This window comes from Poecilia reticulata, chromosome 7 (assembly GCF_904066995.2).
Source record: "Poecilia reticulata chromosome 7, P_reticulata-male-v2, whole genome shotgun sequence".
NCBI classification, from domain to species: Eukaryota; Metazoa; Chordata; class Actinopteri; order Cyprinodontiformes; family Poeciliidae; genus Poecilia; species Poecilia reticulata.
In genome coordinates this window covers 31,168,797-31,183,486 of record NC_088836.1, presented here as the reverse complement: position 1 = coordinate 31,183,486, position 14,690 = coordinate 31,168,797, and the positions used below count along the sequence as shown (strand labels likewise).

Here is a 14,690-nt window from a genome sequence, read left to right as displayed (position 1 = left end):
TTAGATCAAAAACTATGTGCAGCTGTGGCTTCCTCTGAACATAACTCTGAAAAAGATGCTCTTGGGGGAAAAAAGCGACTTTGATTTGAAACACTGATTATACGGATAGTCTGGGTTTGAAGCAGATGGGGCTTGTATTCAGAGGCTGCGGCATTTATTTGGAGCTGTACAAAATTTATTGACTTTGTTTTCATGACAGTTGCTGCACAGTGTCGCAGTTGGTAGAGCTGTTGCCTTGCAGCAAGAAGGTTCTGGGTTCGATTCCCAGCCCCGGTCTTTCTGCATGGAGTCTCCATGTTCTCCCTGTGCATGGTGGGTTTTCTCCGGGTCCTCCGGTTTCCTCCCACAGTCCAAAAACATGACTGTCAGGTTAATTGGCCTCTCCAAATTGTCCCTAGGTGTGAGTGTGTGTGTGCATGGTTGTGTGTCTCTGTGTTGCCCTGCGACAGACTGGCGACCTGTCCAGGTCCAGGTGACCCCGCCTCTCGCCCGGAACGTTAGCTGGAGAGGCACCAGCACCTCCTGACCCCACTGAGGGACAAGGGTGTAAGAAAATGGATGGATGGGTTTGAAAAGCTTAGACAAACACCCAGCGCTCTTCAACGCCATGTTGGCAATAATGACATCCTAGAGTTGTTTTGCAGGTACAGTGTGTGTTTTTATTGTCTTTAGACAGGATTGAAAAAATAGATACAGTAAATTTGTTAATCTAATAGTTGCATATTTCCTTCAGCAGGTTTACCAGCAGGCAATGATTGTGAAATGATTTATAAAGAATCCACTTCACCTCGTTTTATTCAGGATCAGATTGCAATCAAAATGTGATTGCATTAGTCATGAGGAGTGGAAGAGAAGCTATTACCAGGTTTGTTTGCATTTGTGAAATTGTTTCAGTTGTTTTTCTGTTGCAAAAAATTGTTTTTCTCTGACAAAATTAGTCCCCCAACTCTCCATATCCCCATCTTTTTCATATCATCTTGTATTAGCATCGGGGGAAATTACTTTCAACCAGTCTTTGTGAAGAATGAACACACAAAAGGAAAACAAATGCCACCCACTGAAAGTTTATTGCCTTTGATAATGCAAAGTGAGTGTGTCTGACGCCGGGTTTGTCCTCTGAGAAGAAACGCGTGGGAACCGTGAGACCACGTGATAGAAAGGAGGAGTGATGCCGTTTAAAATACTCAACTCCCAAAATGTTACCATCATCCATCCCTCTCTCACTTTTCTGCCTCAACTCTCACTACGACTTCAGCAAGGGGACAAGACTTGATGGGTTCAGCAGTGGTGGTCCTCACTAAAACGGCGCCCTGGGCGAGCCCCCCCACCCCCCCTCCCACCTATGTAACAAGTTACTTGTTGCTGTAACAAGTAACAGCAACAAGGCAATACAAAGCACTTTACGGGATTTAAAAGGAAATACAAATAAAATAACAAACAAAAGGAAAGAGCAAAAGAAGAAAAAGCTAATAGTAAATAAACTAGTTACTCTTATTTGGGTTTGGTAGATAAGTATAAGTAAGTATCCTCTGGTCTAATCCCTTTTCTGGTTTGGAAGAATATTGCAGTCTAAAAAGTATTTGCTAAGGTAGTTTTTCTGTGTTATAATCCTTGTTCTGGGTTGTAAAATAAGTGTAAGTATCTTCTGGACTTCTGGGCGCTGGATAAGTATAAGTATTCTCTGGACTGGGCTGCACAGTGGTGCAGTTGGTAGAGCTGTTGCCTTGCAGCACGAAGGTTCTGGGTTCGATTCCCGGCCCCGGTCTTTCTGCATGGAGTTTGCATGTTCTCCCTGTGCATGGTGGGTTTTCTCCAGGTACTCCGGTTTCCTCCCACAGTCCAAAAACATGACTGTCAGGTTAATTGGTCTGTCCAAATTGCCCCTAGGTGTGAGTGTGTGTGTGCATGGTTGTTTGTGTGTCTCTGTGTTGCCCTGCGACAGACTGGCGACCTGTCCAGGGTGACCCCGCCTCTTGCCCGGTACGCTAGCTGGAGAGGCACCAGCACCTCCTGACCCCACTGAGGGACAAGGGTGAAAGAAAACGGATGGATGGATTCTCTGGACTTTCTAAGTATGCTCTAAATTTGTAAAAGTAATCAGTACTCCACAGTTTCTAAGTAACAATAAAAACTAAATGTTCTGGAAGAATTTTTTCTGGATTCTAACTTCGCTCTAATTCCTTCTCTGGGTTGCAATAATACGAGTCTCACTACATCTACTTAGTACTCTACAGTTTCTAAAATATAAGCTAATAAACTAATAAACTAGAGTGTCTGGATTCCAAGTTTGTTCTAATTCATTTTCTGTGTTAAATAGGGAGTACTCCACAGTTTCTAACAAAATCAAATAAAAAAGAGGAAATGACACATTAGGGCAAATGGCAACATTCAGACAAAACAAAGGGCAAAAACAAAGACATGAGTGAAGGCGGTGACATCACAGGGCCATGAATCCACGTTGCTCAGCCTCCCAGCAGAAGCCAAACAAGATGTCATCATGTCTTTGGAGCGCTCGGCTCCCAAGGACATTTAAAATGGAAGAAATTATCTGACTTTTGTTTCCAGCAGAAAACAGGCGACCTCGTCTCCCATTACTCACTAGCAAACATTGGAAACTTACTTCACTGCAAACTTGTTCAAGGAAAACAAACGGATAAAATCTAAATATATATTTTTTTAAGTTCTTGGGTGCCCCGCCCCGTTCTAATGCCGCCCTGGGCAACTGTCCATACAGCAGATATCAATAACCAAATTTCAAAATAAAATCCGCATTTTGTTTGCATTGTGTGATATTTAATGTTGCTATTTTGAGAACACATGGTCCTTTAGTGAAATATTTAGAAAACATGGATGTTGTGCTCGTTCATTTCTTGTTGTCTGTTAAATTGGGGGTTAGTATCAAAACCAGAAATGATGTCAGATCAGGTGTTTCAGTTGCTCAATTACTAGATCATTCTGGGTTTTCTATTATCTAAAATCCAGTGGTTCACTTTTGTGGTTTGTTTGATCAAATCCATTAAATCAGCTTCCAAAGATAAATTTTTGCCTCTAGTTTCACTTAATTTGTGTTTTTAGTCGGATAGAGAAACGACATAAAAGGATAATAAAAAGGACGGATGTAAATCCAGTCAAACCCTGCTGCTGCTGCTGCTGCTGCTGCTGCTGCTGCTGCTGCGGCAATGACTTTGTGCTGCAGCAGTTTGTACATTTCCTAACTGACTTATGTGACACATGTATCATCTTTGACTCTTTCATGTAAATAAAACCAGTTCTCCATCTTTAGGGCAGGAAAACGCTCCAGTATTGTCTCCTCTGCTCCTCCTCTGAGTGTTCAGCTTCTAAAACCTTCAAAATGAAATCCACTGCTAAAGCACAGCTGTTTTTTTTAAAGTCATGTCACAACACTGATGAGAAAAGTCACTTCCTGCGGAGAAACGACCGGGGCTTCCTGTGGGGAAGGGATCATAGAGCAGCAGTAACAAAAAAAAATGGCGAGTCAGGATACAAAGATGACAATCAGGGGCGAAACACCAGGAGGTTTTCACAACTTGGTGAAGGTTTGGTTTGCCTTCAGCCAGCTGTGGCCGGCTCCTAGAGGACTGAGGCGGTTTGATTCAGCTGAATCTTTCCCCAGTTTCTCCTCTTTCTTTCCTTGCTGTTAACTCTTCATTCCTGGACAGTCACAGCTGATTCTGCTGCAGAGAACAAATTCACTGAGATCAGTGTGAGTCAGTAGCTGATTATAACTTCTGGTGGAGATTCTCATGCTGTCAGCGTTGGTGTAGCGACACTAGCAGGTTTGTGCGATTCACTTGTACTAATTATTGCCACTCCAAGCTCTTATGGCCTCAATTGAGTTGTGATTGGTTTAATGAAGAGAGTTTCAGGTTCTGGATTGTGACAGAGTGAGTGAGGATCATGTTCCTGAAACTGAGGGACCTTCACTTTTAATGAGCAAGTATAAAGTGAAGCGGATGGATGGATGGATGGATGGATGGATGGATGGATGGATGGATGGATGGATGGATGGATGGATGGATGGATGGATGGATGGATGGATGTATGTCTGCCTGCTTCCATTGGTTAGATAATGAAAGTAAATAAAATGTTTTCTCAACAGAAACTTAATTTAGCTCTATTTTTTTTTCTTCGCCTAGCAAGTTCTCAGTTTTATCTTTTAAAAGTTTATGTGACTAAATGTGAAAAATGTAAAAGTTTGGGAGACACACGCCTTACTTAACTCCATCCATCCATTCATCCATTTTCTTACACCCTTGTCCCTCAGTGGGGTCGGGAGGGTTGCTGGTGCATCTCCAGCTAGCGTGCCGGGCGAGAGGCGGGGTCACCCTGGACAGGTTGCCAGTCTGTCGCAGGGCAACACAGAGACACACAACCATGCACACACACACTCACACCTAGGGGCAATTTGGAGAGGCCAATTAACCTGACAGTCATGTTTTTGGACTGTGGGAGGAAACCGGAGTACCTGGAGAAAACCCACCATGCACAGGGAGAACATGCAAACTCCATGCAGAAAGACCCCCGGCCGGGAATCGAACCCAGAACCTTCTTGCTGCAAGGCAACAACAGCTCTACCAACTGCGACACTGTGCAGCCCCCTTACTTAACTCAAAATATGAAAGCTGGGAATTGTTTCATTTCTGCTTTCGTAGAGAAAAAGGTATTATATCAAGTTATAAACATATCCTTCTGAAATCAACTGCCCCATTTTTAGTGCAGCTTATGTTACGCTGAGGCCAAAAGTTAAAGGTTTATTTAATTTCCCGTCTCCAGTCAGCTCTACACAAAAAGCTTTGCTTAAGATAAATGAACCATTATAAGAAAAAAAAAAAGCAGCTCTGTATAAAAATCTGCTGTTTGCCGTTAGCAAAGCGCTGTAAGTATTATTAGCGCTGACTTCACAGCGGTGCCTCCCAGTGAGGCGGATTTAATCCTGCAGGCGGCGTTCAGACAACTGAAGACCTTTATTAACGGGTCCAGGATGTCATCCAGGGAGAGCTGAGATAATACTCTATTGCTCTACCTTTTCAACAGCCGGCCACTATCAGCCGTCAAAAAAAGGCTTACATTCAAGAGCTCTTCCCCACAGAGATATACAGGAATATAAAAGGACTTGCAGTGTAGCAGGAGACGGATGAAAAGGACTTTATGAGATTGAGTGATTAAACCGTAGAAAGCTGGTGGATGATAGACAAAGCAGACAGAATAGGATTTATTTTTAAAACTTTTGTTTCTGAAGGATTTGTCAGAACGGAAACTACCTGTGGAGATCACTGCCTTCCCAAAACTCCTTCCTTCTAGTTAAAGTAAAACAGATTAAGACTGAGGTGAGTTTTAATGTTTCAGCTGCTGAACCTCCTTGAGAAATTGTCTAGGAAAGTTTGAATCTTTGACGGGTTAGAGAAAATATTTTGTCCCTGAAATGATTTAAAGTATAATTATTCTCACCTCTGAAGGAAATAAGTTAATTCACAAAAGTGCAGATGGAGGGCAACTGAGTAGTTTGATGTCCAATGGATCGGGTTAAATCCAGATGTGAAGGCTTTACTTAGCAACCCACGCTGAGATCAGCTGGTTTTGCCTTTGTATGTGTTGTACAATGGCTGCTGGAAAAGGCAAGTGTTTTGTTGTTGACTTACAATCCAGAAACCACTTATTTTTTGTGCAGGAGGCTCCACTTCTGCTTTTCAAAAGTGTAAGATTGTATGATTTCACATCTGTTTGCAGTCATTTTTGACGTGTGAGTGTAAATGTTGAGTTGGGGGCGTGGCCAGCAGCAGCTTATTTGGATTTAAAGTGACAGAGGCCCTAAAACGGCTCATTTTGAAAGGAGACAAAGTAGGTAGAACTGAGCAGACTACAATCTCATCATTTGTGCAAAATAAGGTAATAGATAGACCTATCCTAACCTGTTCAAGGAAACACAGTAGACGCACCTTTAAGAAGCAAATTAAGTTTTCCTAATATTTGTTTACCAATCAATATCCTGTCTTTTTGAACAGCATTGACTTTTCTATAATATTTAAACGGATTTCAATAATTAAAGTGACAGAACTGCGAAGAATCAAAAATATACGGCGCTGAAAAATACTAAAAAGTGCTCCAGCTGTTTTAATCCATAAATAAAATCAATTTCACTTCATTTCTGATTTCTCTTTGGCATTAACCCTCCTATTATGTTGTGGGTCAAATTGACCCGTTTCAAAGTTTAAAAATATTTTAAAAATAGTTGCAAGTATTTTTATTGCATGAAACTTTTTCTATTTGTCTTAATAGGTGAACTCTACATATAAATTGAAAATTTATTCATTTTACACATTTGCAGCCCCCCCTGCGTCTACTTGTTACATTGATACTGTTTGGGTCAATTTGACCCGGCAGTCAAGTTAAAGTGCAAAAAAAGATTAAAAATGTCCAATTCTGTTTGTTTCCTTACAGCTATGAACCTTATTTCACCACACACAAACACAACACACCACACACACACAAACACAACACACCACACACACACACAACACAACACACCACACACACACACACACATACACACACACACACACACACACAAACACAACACAACACAACACACCACACACACACACACAAACACAACACAACACACACACACACAAACACAACACACACCACACACACACACACACACACACACACACACACACACAACACAACACAACACACACACACACGCAGACACACACAAACCCACTTTCTCCCTACTCTCTTTACTTCACAATGAACTGCGAGAAAGCAGGTGTTCATACAACTTTTGACGGGAACCTATTCTGTTCCCGGGGGTAAACTCCACCCACACTGAGTGGACAAACTCCACCCACACTGAGTGGGTAAACTCCACCCACACTGAGTGGGTAAACTCCACCCACACTGAGTGGGTAAACTCCACCCACACTGAGTGGGTAAACTCCACCCACACTGAGTGGACAAACTCCACCCACACTGAGTGACACTCAGTAGAAATGGAGGGGAGCATAAATACTCTCTGCATGACTCATTTATCTTGATTTTAATTGGCGGGTCAATTTGACCCGGAACAGTATTTGTGTCTCAAGTTCAATTATAAAGAGTGTCACCCTTTGAAAAAAAAAATTAAATGTAATATAAAAAAATTTACCAAAGATCACTTTCAAGGAAATTATTGTTTTTTTTGTGTCTAGGTTTTTTTCAGTGGACATAAAAAATGTAAATCCCATTTTTTATGTCCAAATGAGTAACTGAGTAAGTTGTCGTCATTAATCCTTAATTTCTGAGAAATAAAAAACATAATTGCACAAATTTTGATTTGAGATGGTTAGTATTAGAGTTAATAATCAGATAAAGAAATGTTTTGGAGGAATTTTTTGGTTCCTGACACTATTGCATGATAAAACTCTCCCCGGGTCAAATTGACCCACGAACATTATTGCTGTACCTCACAAACGAACATAACAGGAGGGTTAAGCTTCATTCAGTACTAAGCAAAGTTCACAGGTCCGTCTGCAGCTGAATCATTAGCTGAAATCTCTAATCACCCTCAATGAAGAGAAAGCGCGGCGCTGAATTAGAGGCATAAAGTCACAAAGCACAAATACTCATAAAATTAAAATTAGAAATGTGCTTTTATTGACGAGTCTGTTTTCAATTTGATTGGGTGTGATACACACAAACATGTACACACAACACACACACACACACACATTTTCATTTAAGTTGATACAGTGAAGACCAGCAACATGTGAATTATTCAAAACAATATTAATATTTGAGTCTGAACGGCTTGGAGGATTAAAGAGGCATCAGACGGACCCTTTTCATCTTTCCTGCTCCCTCCCTCTGCTAGAAGCAGCAACGTGAGAACAAGAGGGAGACGGAGAAGGCTGGCAGGGTTACCTTTAGAAAGAGAAGAAGTGATGAAGGGCGGTAAAAACAGCCAGAGAGCTGTGGATGGCAGAGGAGCTGGAAAAGTAAAAAAGATCATCAGCTGAGACAAGAGTATCCCAGACCGGTCAAGAACACTTTGAGCATCAACGAAAAAAATCTCTATAAGCCTTGAAGAAGTGAGAACCAGACATTCAGCAGTTCCTAGTGGGTCAAGTGTAACTGGGTCTATATTAATAGTTTTATATTTCCACAAAATGTGTTCTTTTATGTATTTGTCTGCTTCTACTTGACTGTTGCTGTGATCCTCTGTGTCTACTATAAGAGGTTTGGTCCTTCAACTCCGCCTTATTTTCTTCTTCTTTTGTTCAGGGCTATTCCAGGACTCTCCAGGACTATTATAAATATTAAGTTATTAATTTCCTCTCCCCTTTTGTTATTCGTTCCACTGGGGAGAGGCAAGTTTTATAATCTATTGTAATCCTTTCATTTATATTGTTCAAATGTTTATTTTTTCTTCTGTATTAATGATACGTGTTTGGATATTTTCATTTGAGTTGCTATTACACCTTTATATCATTTGATGCATGCTAACTATTATTTTGTATAGATCGGGTTGGAGAACTGGAGCACATGCTAGGTGCTAATGCTAATATCTCCCGATTGACAGATTAAATAAACGGAAACCGCCTCCAAACCCAGACTTGATGTCTTGTGGTTTGTCTGATCACCACACAATGCAGAAATCCACCGGTCACACATGCAAATAAAAAGAAATCGAAATGATGCATGTATTTATGATTTGATTTGCCAAAACTTAGTTTAACGTGTGTTCAGTAGAACAAATGAGTCGAACCATCAGGCAAAGCAACTTAGTAAAAATAGACAAACGTCCTTTTTTCTGCTTACATTGTCTGAAGCTGCATTGATATTAGTGTGGATGAACCGATGCAGCTGGAGAGAAGGAGACGACGGAGAGCGAGGGGCTTAAAGAAGAAAAGCCTTTACGGCTCGTTCAATGTTTCATCCTTCCTTTGGAAATTCCTCAACTGCAAACGGGCAGAAAATGCTGACAGGTCTGAGTGGAGAGGAGCGGCACGCTGCCGCCGTTCATCAGGACCAAAGGTCATCTGGGATGGGTTGAACAGGCAGAAAGATGTTTAGCCAACATTCAGATTTCAGTGAAATGACAGTCGAGTTATAACAAACTGCACAACTCATTCAAACTGACTGCTGTGTAAACATTTAGACACTTTTAGACACAGTAATCAGTTCACTAAGGAGTATTAGAGATATTGATTTAAGGGCTTTTCTCTCTGGATTTCACTGGAGATTAAATTAATAATTTATTGTCTGGAAATATAAACATTTAAGGAAAATGTTTAAAGCAGAATGTCAGAGGATGCCATGCTTAAACTTTGACCTCACTGCTTCTGAAGTGTTTGTTTCCATAGTTTAGATTTTTTTTTGCCTCCATTTTACATGGAAAGTTAGCTTTCCATGTAAAATGGAAACGCAGCTGCAGAAGCCCTGCAGAGGATAGTGAGGGGAACTGAGGAGGTTTCAGGAGACACTGGAGGATCAGGGAACAGAACCAGCAAACCACAAACCGTTCTGCATAAAGCCGTTAAAACACTACTTCTGTTTTTATGTATTAAATAATGTTTTATGCTAATCTGTTAGTAATATGATGAGATGCAACGAGATATTGGTCAGAGGAATTAAAACGGTAATGATGACGGATCTTCTTTCATTCTGAGCAATGATTCCTGTAGTTATAAGAAACCAAAACTCAAATTGCTTTTCAATTCGGTTTTCAATTCAAAAACTCAAATTTAAGCAAACAATACATAAAGAATACAGAAAACATGGGCACTAACTGAAGAGAGGAAAACATAAGAAACGGTTTCTGAACCAAAAAACGAAATCAGGATGATGGGGAGAAGGAGCAGATATGGAAGTAAACTCGGCCCTTTATGTTTAAAAAAGGGAGGGTGGCTGAAAAATGCTCTCAAGAAGATGCAGAGGCTGCCTGCGAGTCCTCAACCTGCAGAGAGACGCAGGGAGAAATGTGCAGCTGCTGGAAGCACAATGAGAAAACGCTGAAAAGGGATTATAGGAAAAGAGAGGAGAAAATGAAAAGGAGGGTATGAGCTTACATGGATTAATGAATATTAATAATACAAAGAGGGGAAAAATGAATTCAAGACAAAGGAAAGTGAGGAATTCAAACCTTAAAGAAACTGGATGGCAAAAAGAGGGAATGAGGAAGTGAAAGAGGGATGAAATAAGAGAAAAGATGTAAAAAAGGACAAACAGAGTCAAAGGTGACTATAAAGAAATAGAAAAGGTTGGTGAGGAGAACACGTCGCTTTAACAGATTCCATCTGTGTGATAAGAAATTCAAAAGTAATGAGGAAAATCTGTTTTAGACGTGGAAAACCAAGAATAGATCCTGAGTCTAAATCAGTGTGATAACAAGAGAAAAGCCTGAAAGAAAGAGGGAGACGGGTGTGAAGAACAGCTGGAGGCCAAACTGAACAGAACTGAAGACGGTTGATGTGTTTTTTGTGTCAGGCTTTTTTAGAGCAGATGTTGGATCCCAGCGGATTTCTGCTGAAGGCAGTTATTGCATAATAGATTTAATGTTTCTCCACGTCAGTGTCTTTGTGCTGGTGAGTCATTCGGGCATCGTCTCCGACAGACACGGTGTTGGTGGAACATTTTAACCACGAAGGTAATTTCCGAGACTTCGGCAGGCGTCGGTTCAGCCCATTTAACCGGTGGGGTGAGAGGTGCAGACATCCATCCATCCATCCATCCATCCATTTTCTTCCGCTTATCCGGGGTCAAGTCGCGGGGGCAGCAGCTTCAGAAGGGAGGCCTAGACTTCCCTCTCCCCAGCCACTTCTTCCAGCTCCTCCAGGAACCCCAAGGCGTTCCCAGGCCAGCCGAGAGACGTAATCCCTCCAGCGTGTCCTGGGTCTTCCCCGAGGCCTCCTCCCGGTGGGACGTGCCCGGAACCGAGGCCTCCTCCTGGTGGGACCTGAACTCCTCACCAGGGAGGCGTCCAGGAGGCATCCTGACCAGATGCCCGAGCCTCAACTGGCTCCTCTCGACGTGGAGGAGCAGCGGCTCTACTCTGAGTCCCTCCCGGATGACCGAGCTTCTCTCTCTAAGGGAGAGCCCAGCCACCCTGCGGAGGAAACCCATTTCGGCCGCTTGTATCCGTGATCTCGTTCTTTCGATCATGACCCAAAGCTCATGACCATAGATGAGGGTGGGAACGTAGATCGACCGGTAAATCGAGAGCTTAGCTTTTTGGCTCAGCTCTCTCTTCACCACAACGGACCGGTACAGCGCCCGCTTCACGGCAGACGCTGCCCCAATCCGCCTGTCGATCTCCCGCTCCCTTCTTCCCTCATTCGTGAACAAGATCCCCAGATACTTAAACTCCTCCACTTGAGGCAGGACGACCCCCCTGACCCGGAGAAGGCACTCTACCCTTTTCCGGCAGACATGAAATGTGTTTTTTTTGTTGTGCTGCTTCGTGGATCCAGGGTGAAACGTGAAGGAAGCGTTTTTGGGGACCATGATGACCCACACAACCACATTTACAAATATGCATCAGTTACTGAAGATGCATGAACGTTTTCTGGAAAATCTAGTCTTTAGTTGCATGAAACTTTTTTTCTTTCACCTCCTTTTCCCAGCAGGACTCTCTTAGAGGAACGCACATTGGGAGCGCCGCAGTTGGTACATTAACACACATCAGACAAATCGTACAGAAGAGAGACGGAACAGGAGTGTGGGTTGTTTGATAGAAAGTAATAGATAAATGCTCTTCAATGAATGTCCTATTCCTTTAGCTTCTAATAAGAAAGAGGGATCTTTAGATAATATTCACCTTTGCACAATCTGTCTGATTCTTCTGCTTTGCTCTCCTCTCTTAAGCTCCGCCCACATGGAGACTGAAATGGTCATGGAGGAATGTTGATTTACTGTTTTCCTGCTGAGAGTCCCAGTGGGGATTTATTTTCAGATTTTAGACTGAAGTATTCGTGAAACTACCAAACAAGGTCACAGAAATGTTGGAAGAGAAACAGACCGACAGCATCCCAGTTTATCCGTCACAACCAGCAGCGGGTCTCACATCAGTCCTGTGTTTCCCAGCAGACTGTCCTCTAAAAGCAAATTCCTCACGTTTACATTGGTGACGTTAAAAATGAGCGATTTCAACCTGGTGTGAAGCACAAGCAGGTCGGCTTGTAGATGCAACTGAGCTTTACTGTTTGTTTTTTTTAAATCATTGTGGAAACATAAATGCGGGTCATGTTGATCCAGAAGAAAAAGCTGCAAGTCAGGAGAATCTGACAAACACACACGGCTCCAGGAAAAGTCCCGGTCAGGTTGATCCAGTTTGTGATGTCAGGACATGACGTCAGATGAGTGAGATGTTGATCTCACCTGATCTGGCTGATCTCTCGTGTGTGTGTGTGTGTGTGTGTGTGTGTGTGTGTGTGTGTGTGTGTGTGTGTGTGTGTGTGTGTGTGTGTGTGTGTGTGTGTGTGTCGTCTTTCCTCAGATACACAAAGATGAAAACAGCCACTAACATCTACATCTTTAACCTGGCCCTGGCCGACTCCCTGGCCCTGGCTACGCTGCCTTTCCAGGTAGGATTAAGATTATCAACCCTGAACCAAAGTTTATTGTAAACTTTGCATCTAAATATCAATATGCAAACTTTAAAATTCAGTAATATTTCAATGTTTAAAACCACCCTTAAAAAGTTTAAAACTGAATCAATTCATCTTTATTGGAAACTTCTAAATTGCAAAGAATATTTTGAAAATGTGATTTTTTTGTTGTTGTTGTTGTCATGAATAAAATCAAATCCATGACTCAGCATAATGCTCACCTCAGCATCCTGGCCTTTTCCACCTCATTTGCATCTGTTTGATTTTCTCCGCTTCTCTTTGTTTACATAAACTCCATGTTAATTTGGCTGAATTCTAAATAAAACTCGCCTCATTTACATAATTTGCTGCTTCAGCTGTCGGAAAGGTTTAGTCAGTCTGACTGAAAAACGGCCCATTAAGTTTCATCCACTTCATGCACCATGAGGTCGGCGCTGCTCTGATAAAATACTTCATTTTATTTAAGCACCAACTGAAATAAATGTTGCTCTCGACTAATTTCAGCTGAGGAAAATGTCGCCTTACTGGTTTTGAACCAGTCTGTCCATTCAGGCTGCTTGGCTTTAAATGCTGTTGTTAAATGTGCAGCTTGTGGTTTTAATAAGTCTGCTCTCTTTGAGTTCACTTCATGTTTAAATATGATGTAAATGCAAATTTATTTCTGAATCCCACAACAGGGATGTCCAAAGTGTGGCCTGCGGGCCATTTCTGTCCCTCTGCATGATTCTGTTTGCAGAGATTCACATTTCAAGAATGGATTCATTTCAGATTTTCACGGACAAATAAAGTCTTCTTAAACATTTATTCATTTAGGTACAAGACTTTTTTTTTTATTTTTTATTAGCAATGTTTGTTTTAATTGATTACACTCTGCGAAACCCAGCAGCCATCATCAAAGCTTTGTTGCCAAAAAAGAAAAGAATAAACCCCAAAACATTTAATACATGAATATTTTGGATCAACAATAATTTACTGATTCTTTTTTTATAAGAATTCGACTAATCTGCTTTATTAAAATATTGTCAAAGAGATAAAACGACAAATATCTTGAGGAATAAATATTTTCAGTTTTAATTAAAAAAATGTAACTTGACAATTTTGGCACTGATGGCAAAAAGTTTTGACACCACTGGTTCATTTTTACATATAATGTTCAGAGTTTTTCTAACTTACTTCTGAACGATTTGTCAAACTTCTTCTAATTTTACCAAAACGGTGCAAAGCAGCGACGACCTGTGATTCATTACAAACGTCGAATCAAATGTAAAAGATTATTTTATCTTTCTTGGTGCTTTTTTCATTCAAAAAGTGCATTTTTTTGTGCAGGGCACCGATGTTTTCCTGGGCTTCTGGCCTTTTGGAAACGCTCTCTGTAAGACCGTGGTGTCTTTCGACTACTACAACATGTTCATCAGCACCTTCACTCTGACGGTGATGAGTATGGACAGGTACGTGGCCGTCTGCCACCCCGTCAAGGCGCTGGACATGAGGACGCCCCACAAGGCCAAGGTAAGGCCGGCGGACTCCGCAGCCAGATGTTTACCCTTTCAAACACTTCGCACCTCGTTCCACGTCTGTGAAGTGACGGCACACATCAGGTCAGGTGTTAAGAGTTGACCGAGTTCGATGAATGAGGATGTGCTTATAAAGAAACCGACTTGCTGAAGTCAGGAACCCAGGAAATCTAATGCACTCAGAACTCAATAAAAACATTTTATCTTTAACTTAGAGATAGAGTGAGAAGCTCGGTCATCCGGGAGGGACTCAGAGTAGAGCCGCTGCTCCTCCACGTCGAGAGGAGCCAGTTGAGGCTCGGGCATCTGGTCAGGATGCCTCCTGGACGCCTCCCTGGTGAGGAGTTCAGGTCCCACCGGGAGGAGGGGAGACCCAGGACACGCTGGAGGGATTACGTCTCTCTGCTGGCCTGGGAACGCCTTGGGGTTCCTGGAGGAGCTGGAAGAAGTGGCTGGGGAGAGGGAAGTCTGGGCCTCCCTTCTGAAGCTGCTGCCCCCGCGACCCGACCCCGGATAAGCGGAAGAAAATGGATGGATGGATCTTTAACTTTGCAGAAACTCTGAA

At 42.1% G+C, this 14,690-nt stretch overlaps 1 protein-coding gene across 1 annotated transcript in view; it reads left to right on the top strand.

Annotated features, from left to right (window-relative positions):
• Positions 1-14,690, top strand: part of oprl1 (opiate receptor-like 1) — a 90,388-nt gene that overhangs the window by 43,364 nt on the left and 32,334 nt on the right. The window contains exons 4-5 of the mRNA XM_081609322.1: positions 12,500-12,587; positions 13,938-14,120. Of these exons, the coding sequence (XP_081465448.1) occupies positions 12,500-12,587; positions 13,938-14,120 (271 nt within the window). The remainder of the gene's footprint in view (positions 1-12,499; positions 12,588-13,937; positions 14,121-14,690) is intronic.